At 36.7% G+C, this 13,428-nt stretch overlaps 1 protein-coding gene across 2 annotated transcripts; it reads left to right on the top strand.

Moving 5' to 3' along the window:
- The first annotated feature begins 343 nt into the window (after nt 1-343).
- Nucleotides 344-12,039, top strand: Mrln (myoregulin). 2 transcript variants are annotated; one of them, XM_020181750.2, is made up of 3 exons: nt 344-493; nt 10,533-10,643; nt 11,811-12,039. In XM_020181750.2, the coding sequence occupies exon 3, from the start codon at nt 11,829-11,831 to the stop codon at nt 11,967-11,969; it is 141 nt and encodes a 46-aa protein (XP_020037339.1). In that variant the 5' UTR covers nt 344-493; nt 10,533-10,643; nt 11,811-11,828; the 3' UTR covers nt 11,970-12,039. The 2 variants fall into 2 exon arrangements, with proteins under 2 accessions (XP_020037339.1, XP_020037340.1); XM_020181751.2 differs by lacking the exons at nt 344-493; nt 10,533-10,643 and adding an exon at nt 10,665-10,808.
- The last annotated feature ends 1,389 nt before the right edge of the window (nt 12,040-13,428 follow it).

The raw sequence follows: 13,428 nt of genomic DNA, 5'->3' as shown, positions 1-13,428 counted from the left end.
TGATATGTTCACAGGTAAACAAAAAATTGATAATAGACTCATGTGTTTTGAAAACAAGGGACTTTGAATAAATGTTAAATGTAGAAATTTGAAAAGGTTCAGATATCCATGGAAAGTGAGTGTTCAGAAGAGCAAAGCATAATATAACATTAAATAAATCCTAGTGTTTTCAATATTAAGGATATTGTTGTTTGATTAACTCTTAGAACACTTAACATAAGGACCTGTTTGTGTAGAGGAGTGAAACCCCTCTGTGTGGCTTATTTGAGCTCCCATGAAGGTATATTTTTGCTGTAATTTATTCCACCTGTGTCTGTCAATTCCTTTCCACTTGCCTCCTCCCGTGACATTCTGGCTCATGTTTCTTCACAAAGCTCTAAGCCAGTTATTAATAACAGCCTAGTGAGCTCCCGATCCACCAAGAGCATATGGTGTTTTTCATGAGAAAGACAGAGATCATTCCCTTGGATTTTGCTTATTGATCCCCTGAACAGTAAGTGGTCTTTTTTTTTTTTTTTAAAAACCATCGCATTTTAAGATGTTGATGTAGAAGGAAGGTTTAGTATGGTTCTGGTTCACTTCTGGTAGAAGGAGAAGATAGTAGTGTAAAACTTGTTGAAATTCATAAAGCCTAGTTTCATTTCCTACACTTCAACCTCTCTCCAAGTTTTATAAGGCTGATTATAAAAGAAATTAATTAATTAGAATCCTACTTCTTTTGGGCTAAATAAAGGCAGAAGAAGCAAAGGATTAATAATGCTGTTAATAATTACTTGACCTAGCCCTGTGGCTGTAGCTTGATACCCTTGTCTCCCTGTGTTTCCTCTCCATATAGAATTCCATTGATTTCAAAGAGAAAGTAAATGTAGGTAGAGTTGGAGAGGAGATGTGGGTGCTTGTTATTTTTCCATGTTCTAGAGAGAGCACTGTCTTGTTGCATAGGGCCATTGCTTCCCTGTTTTGTAGCCAAAGGTTTTTGTCTTTGCAACCTTCTTTATAATGGTTGCTTCTGAAAGTCCTGAAAAGTAGGTCACTGTATTTTCTGCCTGGCAAAGGGGATCCTGAAGTCAAGAAAGGCAAATGCTTTTGGTCCTTCTGAGCTGAGCTGAAACCTGACACTTCAATCCCTCTTCAGGACCATAGATTAACATAGCTTTTTGTGTTGGTTACATACATTCAGTTCCTGAACATGCATCACACTTCTGGATAAAATGTGTAAGAGAGGTGTTGCAGTGAACTGGAAAGAGGCAGATGTGGGTCTGGTGAAGTTTCCTGCTTTGGACCACTTACAAGTTGTGTCACCTTAAGCTGGGACTCAGCTACTTTAAACTTCAGTTTCCTCATTTGTTAAATGAGAATCATAACCTGTTTTACAGGGCTGTGGGATTTATTAATAATGTATAGAAGTGGCCAATTATAGTAACAACTATTTTAACATTGCTCATAAAATCCCTTGTTCAAATTTTTCTTGACTCTTCCTAATCATCTCTCATTTATTTCAAATTTAAGTCCAGAGCCTCCAAATGTGGTCTTTGATGGGAAACATTAATCTAAATTAGGGACAATATTGAACTTTTACTGCCTGAAATGTAATAAATTTTAGAATGATAGTTGCAAATGCTATAGGAAGGTGGACTAGAAGATAGTATACAGAAATTTAGGATATTAAGACTACAGCTGATGATGGGGAAGCTCTAGAAATAATTTCAAACATAAAATATTATTTTCACAAACTTACTTGCTCAGTTGTCTTCTGGTTAGGTGCTTCTGTGCTTTCAGAGGACACATGATTCTAATTCATGTGTCTGGAATAGGACAGAAGGGAGGGCTGTCTCTGAAAGCACCTGCTTTCCACAGTGTTATTCAGTAACTCAGGAGATAACAAATGAGATTCGTGTTTTCCTCTACAAGCTCTCATTATACAAATATATATTTAATTCCTACTGTGTTCAAGATACACTGCTAGGCTGGTAAGGGGATCCCATAAACTTTTGGGGGTAGTTGAACTCAGGAACTTGTTCTTGCCAGGCCCTCTAGAACTTGAGCCACACCTCTAGCCCTTTTTGCTCCAGTTATTTTGAAGATAGGGTCTTGTCTTTTGCCCTGGCCTGCATGGACCATGATCCTCTTATTTTAACTGTGGTGACAGGCATGTGCAACCATACCCAGATGTTGGTTGAGATGGGGGTCTAGTAAACTTTTTTCCCTAGACTGTGGTCCTCCCAATCTCAGCCTCCCAGGTATTAGCCACTGGTGCCTGGCTCCCATACGCTGTTGCTATGATGGGGAATAGGAGTCATTTTTATGAGTAACTCTGGTAAGAGTCAGAATGGGCTTTGTCATGAAATGTTGATTTGGGAGCCCCTGATTGGGTATCACATTTTAAGTAATGATTGTGTAAGGTGTAGAAGAACACCTTAAAGTCACACCTCATCCTCCCTACCAAAAAAAAAAAAGTATTATTGAGCACCTACTTTGCTTTTTTTAAAATAATTTTTCTTTTTTTTTTAATTATTCATTTATTCACATGTGCATACATTGTTTGGGTCATTTCTCCCCCCTTCTTCCCTCTCCCACCCTCTTCCCCCTCCCTCCCTCAGTTCCAGGCAGGTCCTGTTCTGCCTTTATCACTAATTTCGTTGAAGAAAAGACACAAGACTAATAAGGAAGACAAAGTGTTTTTGCTAGTTGAGTTAGGAATAGCTATACAGAAATATTCCTAGCATTGCTTTTGGGTACACATGTGTTATGACCCATGTTAATTCGTCTCTAACTGATCTTTACACTGGTTACTGATCCCCTTCTCATGATAACCTCTGTTGCTTTAAGTTTTCTGTATTAGCTCCTCTGGAGTGGGGACATAAATGCTTTCATGTTTTAGGTTTTCCACCTGTTCCTGTATCTCCCGTATGTGCTCTCCCCTTGTCATGTGATCCAAATCCAACCACATTGCTGCACTTGCCCTAGATCTAAAGTCTGCATATGAGGGAGAACATTCGATTTTTGGTCTTCTGAGCCTGGCTGACCTCACTCAGAATGATGTTCTCCAGTTCCATCCATTTACTTGCAAATGATAAGATTTCATTCTTTTTCATGGCTGAGTAAAATTCCATTGTGTACAAGTACCACATTTTCTTGATCTATTCATCAATAGTGGGGCATCTTGGTTGTTTCTATAACTTGGCTATTGTGAATAGCACTGCAATAAACATGGGTGTGCAGGTGCCTCTGGAGTAACCTGTGTCGCATTCCTTTGGGTATATCCCCAGGAGTGGGATTGCTGGATTATATGGCAGGTCTATGCTTAGATTTTTAAGAAGTCTCCAAATTTTTTTCCAGAGTGGTTGCACCAGCTTGCATTTCCACCAGCAGTGTACGAGGGTTCCTTTTTCCCCACATCCTCACCAACACCAACACGTTGTTGGTGGTGTTTTTGATGATGGCTATTCTAACAGGGGTGAGGTGGAATCTTAGTGTGGTTTTGATTTGCATTTCCTTTATGGCTAGAGATGGTGAGCATTTTTTCATGTGCTTTTTTGCCATTTGAATTTCTTCTTTTGAGAAAGTTCTGTTTAATTCAGTTGCCCATTTTTTAATTGGTTCATTGATTTTAGGAGAGTTTAGTTTCTTAAGTTCCCTGTATATTCTGGTTGTAAGTCCCTTTTCTGATGTATAGCTGGCAAATATTTTCTCTCACTCTGTGGATGGTCTCTTCAGTTTAGAGACCATTTCTTTTGTTGTGCAGAAGCTTTTTAATTTTATGAGGTCCAATTTGTCCATCCTTTCTCTTAGTTGTTGGGCTGCTGGGGTTCTATTGAGGAAGTCTTTGCCTATACCTATTAGTTCCAGAGTGTTTCCTGCTCCTTCCTGTACTAACTTCAGAGTTTCAGGTCTGATATTCAGGTCCTTGATCCATTTTGAGTTGATACTAGTACAGGGTGGATAGACATGGATCTAGTTTCAGTTTCTTGCAGACAGGTAACCACTTTTCCCAGCAACATTTGTTGAAGAGGCTGTCTTTTCTCTTTTTGGCACTTTTGTCAAAAATGAGGTGGGTATAGTTGTGTGGATTCATATTTGGGTCCTCTATTCTGTTCCACTGGTCTTCATGTCTGTTTTTGTGCCTGTACCATGCTGTTTTTATTGCATACTTTGCTTTTAAGTCCTGCACTAAATGCTGGCAACATAATTTCTTCTCTAAAGAAGGTTATAGTCTTTCATTTAAAGTGAAAATTGTGTTCTTTCTTACTTAGCCAGCTACTTTCTCAACTAAACGTGCCTTGGAAGAACATCCAGTTGGTTTCAGAAATCACTTCTATACCTAAAAAGCATTTTTTTAAAAATGGCAGCAGGGAAATTATGCAGGCCAGCTAGGTAGTTTAAATGGTTTTCCCAAATACTTTTGAGAACTCAAGCCCAGAGATTCTCTGTTCTCTTCCATTCCTTAACCTTGTTTGGGTAGCTGAGTTCTGCAGATAAAACCCCCTACAAACCTAATAAACCTCTCAATCCCATTCCTATTACTTCATACCACCCAAGTGGTGATTGTTGGATGGCAACACTGTCTTGGGCTCCTTCAAGAAGCCTTGTGCAACTGGTCCTCAGTTATGTTGGGTCCTGTTAACAGTGCACTATAGCTGTGATTCATGGGGAGGCTTGGAAACTTGGCTGGAAGAAGATTGATAACATTTTGATTATTTGGATTCCAGAATATTTCTTAAGGTCAAGTGCCCATAATTTCAGGTTATTGACAATCTATTTGTCAATCTGGAGATCTCAGTCATCATAAATCCTGGTGTAGATGGTTAAGAGGACACTTGTTCATGCGTAGAAAAACAGTTCATTATTTAGGGTGAGGACATTCACTTAAACCATTTGAAGCATGGCCCTGGATGGCTTGGGAAAGCTGAAATTGAATGAGTATTTATGTGGAGAAAAGTGTGAAAAGTTCCAGTCAGAGAGATGAGAGACAATGGCTCCTGACAGTCTGGACCTCCTTCCCCTTCTCTCTATTGCCTGTGAATCAGCTCGAACCTCCTAAGTCCTTCCAGCCCAACCACTGCTCTGTTGCCCACGTGTCCATATATCTGCCTCAATTTCCCAGAGCTTTATATCTTGTAGGGTACACATTGTTCCTATTCATCCATCTGAGCCACTTCATCCTTCTTCATTGCAGTTGGGTTGCAGACAGGGGTCCAACTTTGTGATTTTGAGGCTTTGCCTAATTAGTATTTACTGAGTGCCAGACAGCATGCTGGGCTCTTGGCTTACATTCTTAACCAACACTGCAATGCCTAGGCTATGGGCTTTGAAACCAAAAAGATCTCCAAGCAAATCCCTGGTCAGTTCTTTCTAAATGTATGAGCTTGGATAGATTTTTTTAACCTCTTTGGGCTTTGATCTCTCCAACTAAGAAAACAGTAGTATTAGCATTCTACCTCATAAGATTTTATGAGATTAAAATCAAAATGTGTAAATTAAAGATAAGGGCAAAATAGTTTTTGCCAGGTAGCGAGGGGGTAGGGAGGAAGAGGGAGGTGCTGGGGAGGTAAGGGAGGGTGTGGGGGAAAGGGGGAGAAATGACCCAAACATTGTATACACATATGAATAAAAGAAAAATTAAAAAAAAGAAAAAAGAATAAATAAAATCAAAATGTGTGGTAGGTGCTTAACATTAGTTGCAAATTAAATCCTTTCAGTACCTTGCAAGACAGATGATACTATCTGTGCTCTCCAGATGAAGTAGCATCTGAGATTAAGAGTTTTGTCCAGGGCTACAGAGCTAACAGTGCCTGAGCCAGGAGCTAAAAATAGCTCCATCTGGCCCCAAATCCACTTCACTCCAGCTTGCTGACTGAACATCTGTGATAAAACACATGTTTTCAGTTGAAGTTTGCTTGTCAAGCTTACCTTGTCACCATGACCTGGCAAATTTTCCAGTTTTCATTTTGTGATTTAATTCTGGACTTTCTGGTCTTACTTTGGCCTGAATCGAAGAAATTGGGAGATGGCGAAGGTAGAATGTTTTCAAATAGCCTAGTATAGTAAAACACAGAATTCAATTTATTCTAAATGTAAAAAAAATGCTAAGGTGGTTATGGTGTAGCTCAAGACAAGACTAACTGTGACCTCAAACAAGTCCCTGCACTTCTCTGGGCCTCATTTGTCAAATGAGAAGTTTATCAAAGATCAAATACCATTTCCATTGCCAACTTCAAACCTTTTGATACTATTGTTTTTCTTAGCAAGAAAGAGGAAATCAGTTCTTAATCATGAAATGAGGCACAACAATCAGGGCCAACGTCATTTTCCATTTATTTGTTCTCCTACAAGCTTTCTCTAGTGCAAGGCTTATGTCTAATGCAAGGCTTAAGTAAATTTCTCAGATATGTGTTGACTTTCCTTTCTTATATAATTCAGCTTTGGGTTGGATGTAATGGGACCTTAATTAGTTTAGAAAACACAACTTGAACTCAAATTTCAGAAACTTATAGAACACACAAAATTTATCATTGAATATGCAAGAGTTTCAACTCCTGAATCATGTGAATTTGAGGCCTTAGAGAGAACAAATCTCTGTTATGCCATAGAAACAGTAGCCATCCCAACAAGACACACTCACCCTAAAACTCTGTAGGTCCTACCCAAATGTGTATTCCCTTCCAACAACTCAGTGCCCAATTAAAAGGGAAAAAAATCCCAAACAAACAAAAAAGCAAAAACATCAAGACATAATTTTCATATGATTTTTCAAATAATTAAAGGAAAATTTTATTAACTATAATACTTTGGAGTTTTATTTTCAAAAGTATTTTCTGGTAAAAGTCGTCTATATATGTTTTTCATGTTGTAATTTGAACAAAGTGAACTTTTAGTCTCCCATGAAAGCTTCTGCTTTAAATGCAACTATTAAGTCAATTCTTAGTGTCAGAGACTGTGAGACACTGGTCTCCAGGTTGGATAAGGCCTCCCCGCCTTCTGGAAAGATAGCAACTGTCTATGGTAGTTCAGGTAAACAGCTATAACATAGACAGTAACTGTTGATATGTTGCAGACAAGGGGGAAATAAATTCTGCCTGAGAAGATCAGAACACATCATAGGGAACATAACACTGAGTCTCAAAGAGGAGTGGGAGTTGATGGTTTTGTGTGTTTAGATGCTTAAATAGTCTGGGAATGGTTCATTTAAGGAGTGGAAGCTAGCAGGTAACGTGCTAGACTACAATTAAGAATCGTTGCCATTACCTATTAAATGTTTACTTTCTAGGCACAAGTCTTACCTCATTTAATTCTCACCCTCAAGTTGTAGAGGTTCTAACTGAGGCAGAGAGTTGATGTAACTTGCCCAAGGTCTCATGATAAGTGACCCATGTGAGATTTGAACCTTGTCCATTTAATTTTAGACTCTTCTCTCAACTATGTCTTGGAAGCATTCTCCTTGTATCTACTTCATGTTCGAAAGACTAAGGAGCAGAAACTTTTCCAGTATAAGACAGCCAGTCATTAGAAACACAAAATAATAGACAAGAGTAACTGGGCATGTTAGTACATGCCTGTATCCTCAGCACTTTGGAGGCCAAGACAGGAGGGTTACAGATTTATATCCAGCCTGAACTACACAGAGAGGCCTTGTCTCAAAAACACAAGACAAAACAAAAAGAATAAATTAAGTAGTAAAAGAGAGCAAAAATAGGTAATGAAAAAGTACTTTTAGCTAATCTCATTGGTAGAGAGTGGACTTGTAGTTGTAGTCTGGGAAATGTCCCCCTGACAGAAGGCAGATTGTTTTGACATGAATAAAATAACACTTCACTGTTGTACAGATATTCTGGAAAATTAAGAGTTGTCAGGCCCAGAGAGGTAATGCTGAGACCATCTATCCCATTGTTCAACAACCAGTTCACATTTATGGAAAGGAGTCAGGACTGAGGGAGAGAGGCTATTAATACTTATGTGGACATCCATTTCAGTCTAGTCCATTTCCATGGCAATGCAAGATCCTTTCTAATGTAACTCCCAACCAAAAACATTAATAGACCAGTGAAGTTGAAGGAGAGTGAAATCTGGAAGGTAGAATCCTAGGCTAGTGTCAAGACTTCCACACAGAATACTGGCAGCCTTGGGCTACTCTGGGCCTTCACCTCCCAGTACTGCGATGTGTGTAATTACAGCCTGACACATAGTAGACACTCAAAAAAGAGTAGTTTTCCTATTACTTAGGTGACCTATTAAGTGAAAATGGATAGATTTCAATGTCTCACTTTTCAGTATGTGTCTCCTGGGAACTTCTGTGAATATTATCTTTACTTATACATATTGATGGGAACAAAGAGTAGAATTAGACAATTTTTATCAAAAATATTTTTGAAATGTGACTCATAGGTTTAAGACTACAAACTTGAATCCAATGAAAAGTTTTTCTTTTGATTGCAAAAGTCTTTGCAAAGTATGTGCTGTTCTTTGTCTTAACCCAAAATCTACACCTCATAAAGGGAAATAGTAAAAGTTGAGAAGAATTGAAAAAGGGTGAACTTGTAATACTTTTATGTAATAGCCAGTTTTCTTATTTGTTTTGCTCTTTTTCTGCAAGCCATTTAGAAAATGAACTCTCCTTGTGATCCCAGGAGTCACAATTGATTTAAGAAACTTTTTCTTAACAACAACAACAAAAAAACCTTAAAACAAGATAGCACCAGTTTCAAAGGCAAGAACATGCAAACTGGTGGCAAAGTGAACAGGGAAAACAATGAAATCCAGCTTGTGGAAACTAAGAGTTGTTGCTACTTTCCAGCTGTGTAACATGCTTTGTGAGATGCCACAAGTGTCCAATAAATAATGACCTAAATCTTGATGGAGTCAAAGGAAAAACAAAAGTTTCAAAAACTAGATAGAGATTATCCATTCTACTTTCAGTATAACATTCTAGAAAATAGTAAACTGGGCCCCAATGGCCTCTAGAAATGGGGAAAAGGGAAGTAGAAGCATTGAAATGGGAAGGGAAATTATTTGTGATCATGTAAAGTTTCAACATAAAATATAGTTGGCCCAAAATCATCTAGGATGCCATAACAAAAATTGAAGTTCATGTCATTTTAGTTAGTGCATGCTTTATCTGATTAAAAAAAACTAGAAAATATTTTTTCTAAAAAAGTGCTGCCATTAAATAGCTGCTTCTCCCAAGTCCCCAAATGTTCATTAAATCCCAGAGAAAAAACATTTGATAATCAAGATTCTAACTAAGAATTAATATAAATTAACATAGTATAAATTAATATAAATCAAAGATACTTGATAACCAAGATTCTAAGAGTTAATATAAATTAAAATAGCACACATCAATATAAATCAAAGTATTGTAAGACTTGTGATTTTAATCCACATAAATACATGTGTGCTTACAAATGTGTGACAATACAAATTTGTGTTCTTTCAATAGCTTAGATCTAGAAGCAAGGGGAAGAACAAAATAAGAACCACCCAGGTACCTGTTTCTCATGAGCATTTTGAATGTGATGGGAGTGTGGTCTTAAGCAAAAAATTTAAGCTTGTTGATCATATAAATTATATATTTTTATTAAAATGTTGATAAATTTAACTTTTCCTCTGTTCACATTTGTTATGATGATTGGTTTGACAAAAACACAGTCGTATAATTTACTTTTAAATATACGATGAAGGACAAAGACTAACAGTAATAGGATTGTGTTTTTTGCTTTTGAGATTCTACAGGCATCACCTTTCTAAGTGAAAGGACATGAAAAATATAGCAAGGGAGAAAGAAAGAACCCAGGGTCTTTCTACTCAAACTAACTATGGTGACCACTGTTGACATTTATAGGTATTTCCCTCTGACTTTATTTTTTAACATTTTGATTATGAAATGTACATACAGAAGAGCACATAAAACTACATGCAATTTAACAAGTGGCTAAAAGTGGTTTCCAATATAACAACTATGCTGGACAAGAAATGAAACATGGTGGACAGCTCCTGTACCCCTCTTAGTCATCACTGCCCTGGTTTCATGGTATCCAATCCCTTTCTTAATAATTTACCACCTACTCACTGCTATCCACATATACACCCCAAATCATGCACTGTGCCTTTGTTTTCTACTTTATATAAAAGTAGACCGTGTGGTTTCTTTGGTGTCTTGTTTTTTAAAATTCAACATTGTATTGTAAGATTTTCCCTGTTTTCGTATGTAGCCATAGGTTAATTAGCATTATTGTATAATATTCTATTATATGACTATGCCACAATTTATCTATGTCATAATGGGCAAAGATTAGCAAGTTTAAGATATTAAAAATAATGATTGTACGTGTATCCTGCCACAAAGACAGGTGTTTCAAATGTATAATTCTCTCTTAAAATGAAATCGACATATCACATTTTCCCACTCTTCAACATCTCCTTCCTGTCTTCTTTTGAAAGTAATTTTAGAGTTTTGCCATGTATGTTCCCTGCCCCTCCACTTCATACACTACCTTGCAGTCCAATTAAACCTTTCAATGTGCTTTTTGACACAGGAACCAAGGTTGCTAAGAGACCACCTGCACTGAACGTACTTTGGTCTAGCAAGAGCAGAGTGAGGAAAAAATTGAGGACGTGTTACTTACCACTTCCTGAGATTCATTCAGGTGAGAAATGCGTTTTTCTGTAGCCACTCCTCTGTCCCCATTACTTGTCTACTCTTCCCTCACTTCTGACTTCACTGTTTTTGGAGAGAGTAGAAGTTGCCCCAAGGAGCGCCCATTGCAGAAACTCAAGGTGAAGTTTGAGGCTACCAGAAGGAAAGTCTCTTGGTAAACTCATGTATTATTTTTGCCCTTCGTTGCTGAAACACAGGAAAGGGAATTGTTGAATGTAGGGAAAATTCTAGGCGTGTATTTTGCCAGTGATTGACTTGGAACAAGTCATTCCTTTCTCTAGGAAGGGAGCAAGTTATTACAGAAATTGATGAAGGCTCTTCAAAGTGGGTGAAGACAACACAAAAGCATAATATTCCTTTCTCTCTAACCTAACTTGCTTTTTTGATTTTTGAGTGAAAATAGGAAATGAAATGTTTCACTATCTAAATATCGCCATTTTTAAAGGCATTGTTGTTCATTTTAAGTTGAATAGGACCTTCAGGGTAAGGCTTTATGAATATAGCTCATTTGCCTTTGCATTCCCTGAAAGAGGGGTTTTGAGTGATGCCAAGTTCCTAGCCTGACAGAGACATTTAGTAAAATGTTCCAACAGAGTGGCAAACAGAGATGTGAAGGAAATTAAATGTTTGATTTCTTCTTAAGTCACCAAAACATATGAGAGGATCTTGAGAATGATTAATGAAATGAAAAAGACCTTTTGTTGATCATTTTTTAAAAACTTGTCACTACCTGCCTTTTCTCATGTTTCCAAATTCTTGTTTCCTGGGGGAGCGAACACCAATTGTACAGGTTAGAGGAAGGGAACCTTTATGAAAATAAAAATGATTAAATGATAAATGATTGCGAATACTTTGTAAATAAATTACTGATAACATGACAAGAGAGTGGTTATTATGAAAGTTTCTTGATCTTTTTCTTTTAGATAAAAAGCAAGTTAGGCATCGAGAAAAACTTGTGTTTATGACATAAAGTGGTCAAAATGAGTGGGAGAAAGATACCCGAGTTCATTGCTTGGTTACAAATAGGTGTAGAGTATCCCTGGAAAGCATATCTTCATCACTACATTTTTATATTGCAAATATTAAATGGAGTGGAAAAGCATCAAGATTATAAATACATTCATTTAAGGATACTTTTCTCTTTTTTCCACCCTAGGAAGCAGGAATTCTGAATATGACTGGTAAAAATTGGATATTAATTTCTACTACTACCCCTCAAAGTCTGGAAGATGAAATTCTGGGAAGACTTCTAAAAATTTTGTTTGTTTTATTTGTTGACTTAATGTCTATTATGTATGTTATCATAACTTCTTAGAAAGCTGACTTCCTTTATATGTGCATTTCAAATTGAATTCCAGTGAATAAAAATTTGTTACTATGTTCAATGACTTTACTTTAATGACATCAGTACTTTATTCTAAAAGTCCAACAAGGTTTTAGAATAAAAACTACACTATATTTTTTAATACCTTATAGTTTATAAACAATGTTCACATAAACCGAAGTGGATTTTTTTTTAAAAAGTCTACCTATTTAAAGCAGCTTGATTTTTTAAAACATTGTTGCTATTTGAAATACTAAAATTTATAGGTGAAATTATGAGTGAACTTGGCTTTTAAGAATATATAACTACCATAAATTTTTTATCTTTTTTTTTTTTTTGATGCTGGGATTGAACCCAGGGCCTCACACATGCTAGGCATACACTCTACCACTGAGCTATGTATCTCAGCCCTATCATTTTATTTTTAATACACCAAGCTTAACATCCTAGAAGAACAACCTTTGCACGCACTATAACAATAGTTTGTACTAATTTCCTTATATGCATACTTCATCAGTTTGTAGGTAGCTCATTTTTCTTAACCCTGAGCAATTAAAAGAAATATTTCTGCCAATAAAACTTAAGAGTTAGGAATGGAAATTCTTATGAGTGAGTCTTTTAGTAAAACAGATCTCATAAGAGAGAAAATAGGGTATAACCTGTGTCACTTCCTATTGGAGCTAAATGCTTACTGTATCTTTTTTAATACAAGGTTTCAAATAATTCTGAGAGACAGGCGTGTATTGGCCCCATTCAACCAAAAAAGAAACTGGATCTTGGAGGAATCATGCCAACTTGAGGCCACCACTACAAAACTAGGTTTTGAGTCTTCACAATCTGTCATATCATATTCCTTCCAAAGGTAAATAATAATATATTAGTAAGTTAAGTGTAGTTTAAAATGGATTTAGAGAGCTCAACTTTTTATTTATCCAAACATAATGCTCTTTTCAGGTTCAATGATGCATTTATTGTCACCCCAGTTTATTTTCTCATTCCATACTTAAAAATCTTTTATTGAGAAGATTAAGTTTAACCTCTTCTTATGTCCAATCTAACCATGCGTTCTCTTGCCCTGTTTTCTTAATTCCATCACTTTCTGACAGTGTTAAAATCTAACTGTTGAACTGTCTTTTAAACTTTTGAAAAACAAAGGTCTCTCTGACCTTTAGACTTTTTGTGTTTTTTTATTAGACACACATGCTGAACAAAATTCAGACTTTTTCTATGTAATGACTGTATTCTCAGAGTTGGCTCAATGATTAATGCAAAGTTTCATGGGAGACCCAATGAAGTATAAAAGGAATTGGACCTTTGAGACATCTTCCTGAACTGACACTTACCTAACCTTTCTGTGGTATTGGATATTTAACCACAGACCAAACAGAGTCAAACTGGACATTAATTAAAAGCTAGAACGGAAGTTCTTACTGTTTTTCAACATTGAATT

The sequence above is a fragment of the Castor canadensis genome, chromosome 7 (genome assembly GCF_047511655.1).
Source record: "Castor canadensis chromosome 7, mCasCan1.hap1v2, whole genome shotgun sequence".
NCBI lineage: Eukaryota > Metazoa > Chordata > Mammalia > Rodentia > Castoridae > Castor > Castor canadensis.
Note: the sequence above shows the minus strand (reverse complement) of the source record. Positions and strands in the feature narration are given on the sequence as shown.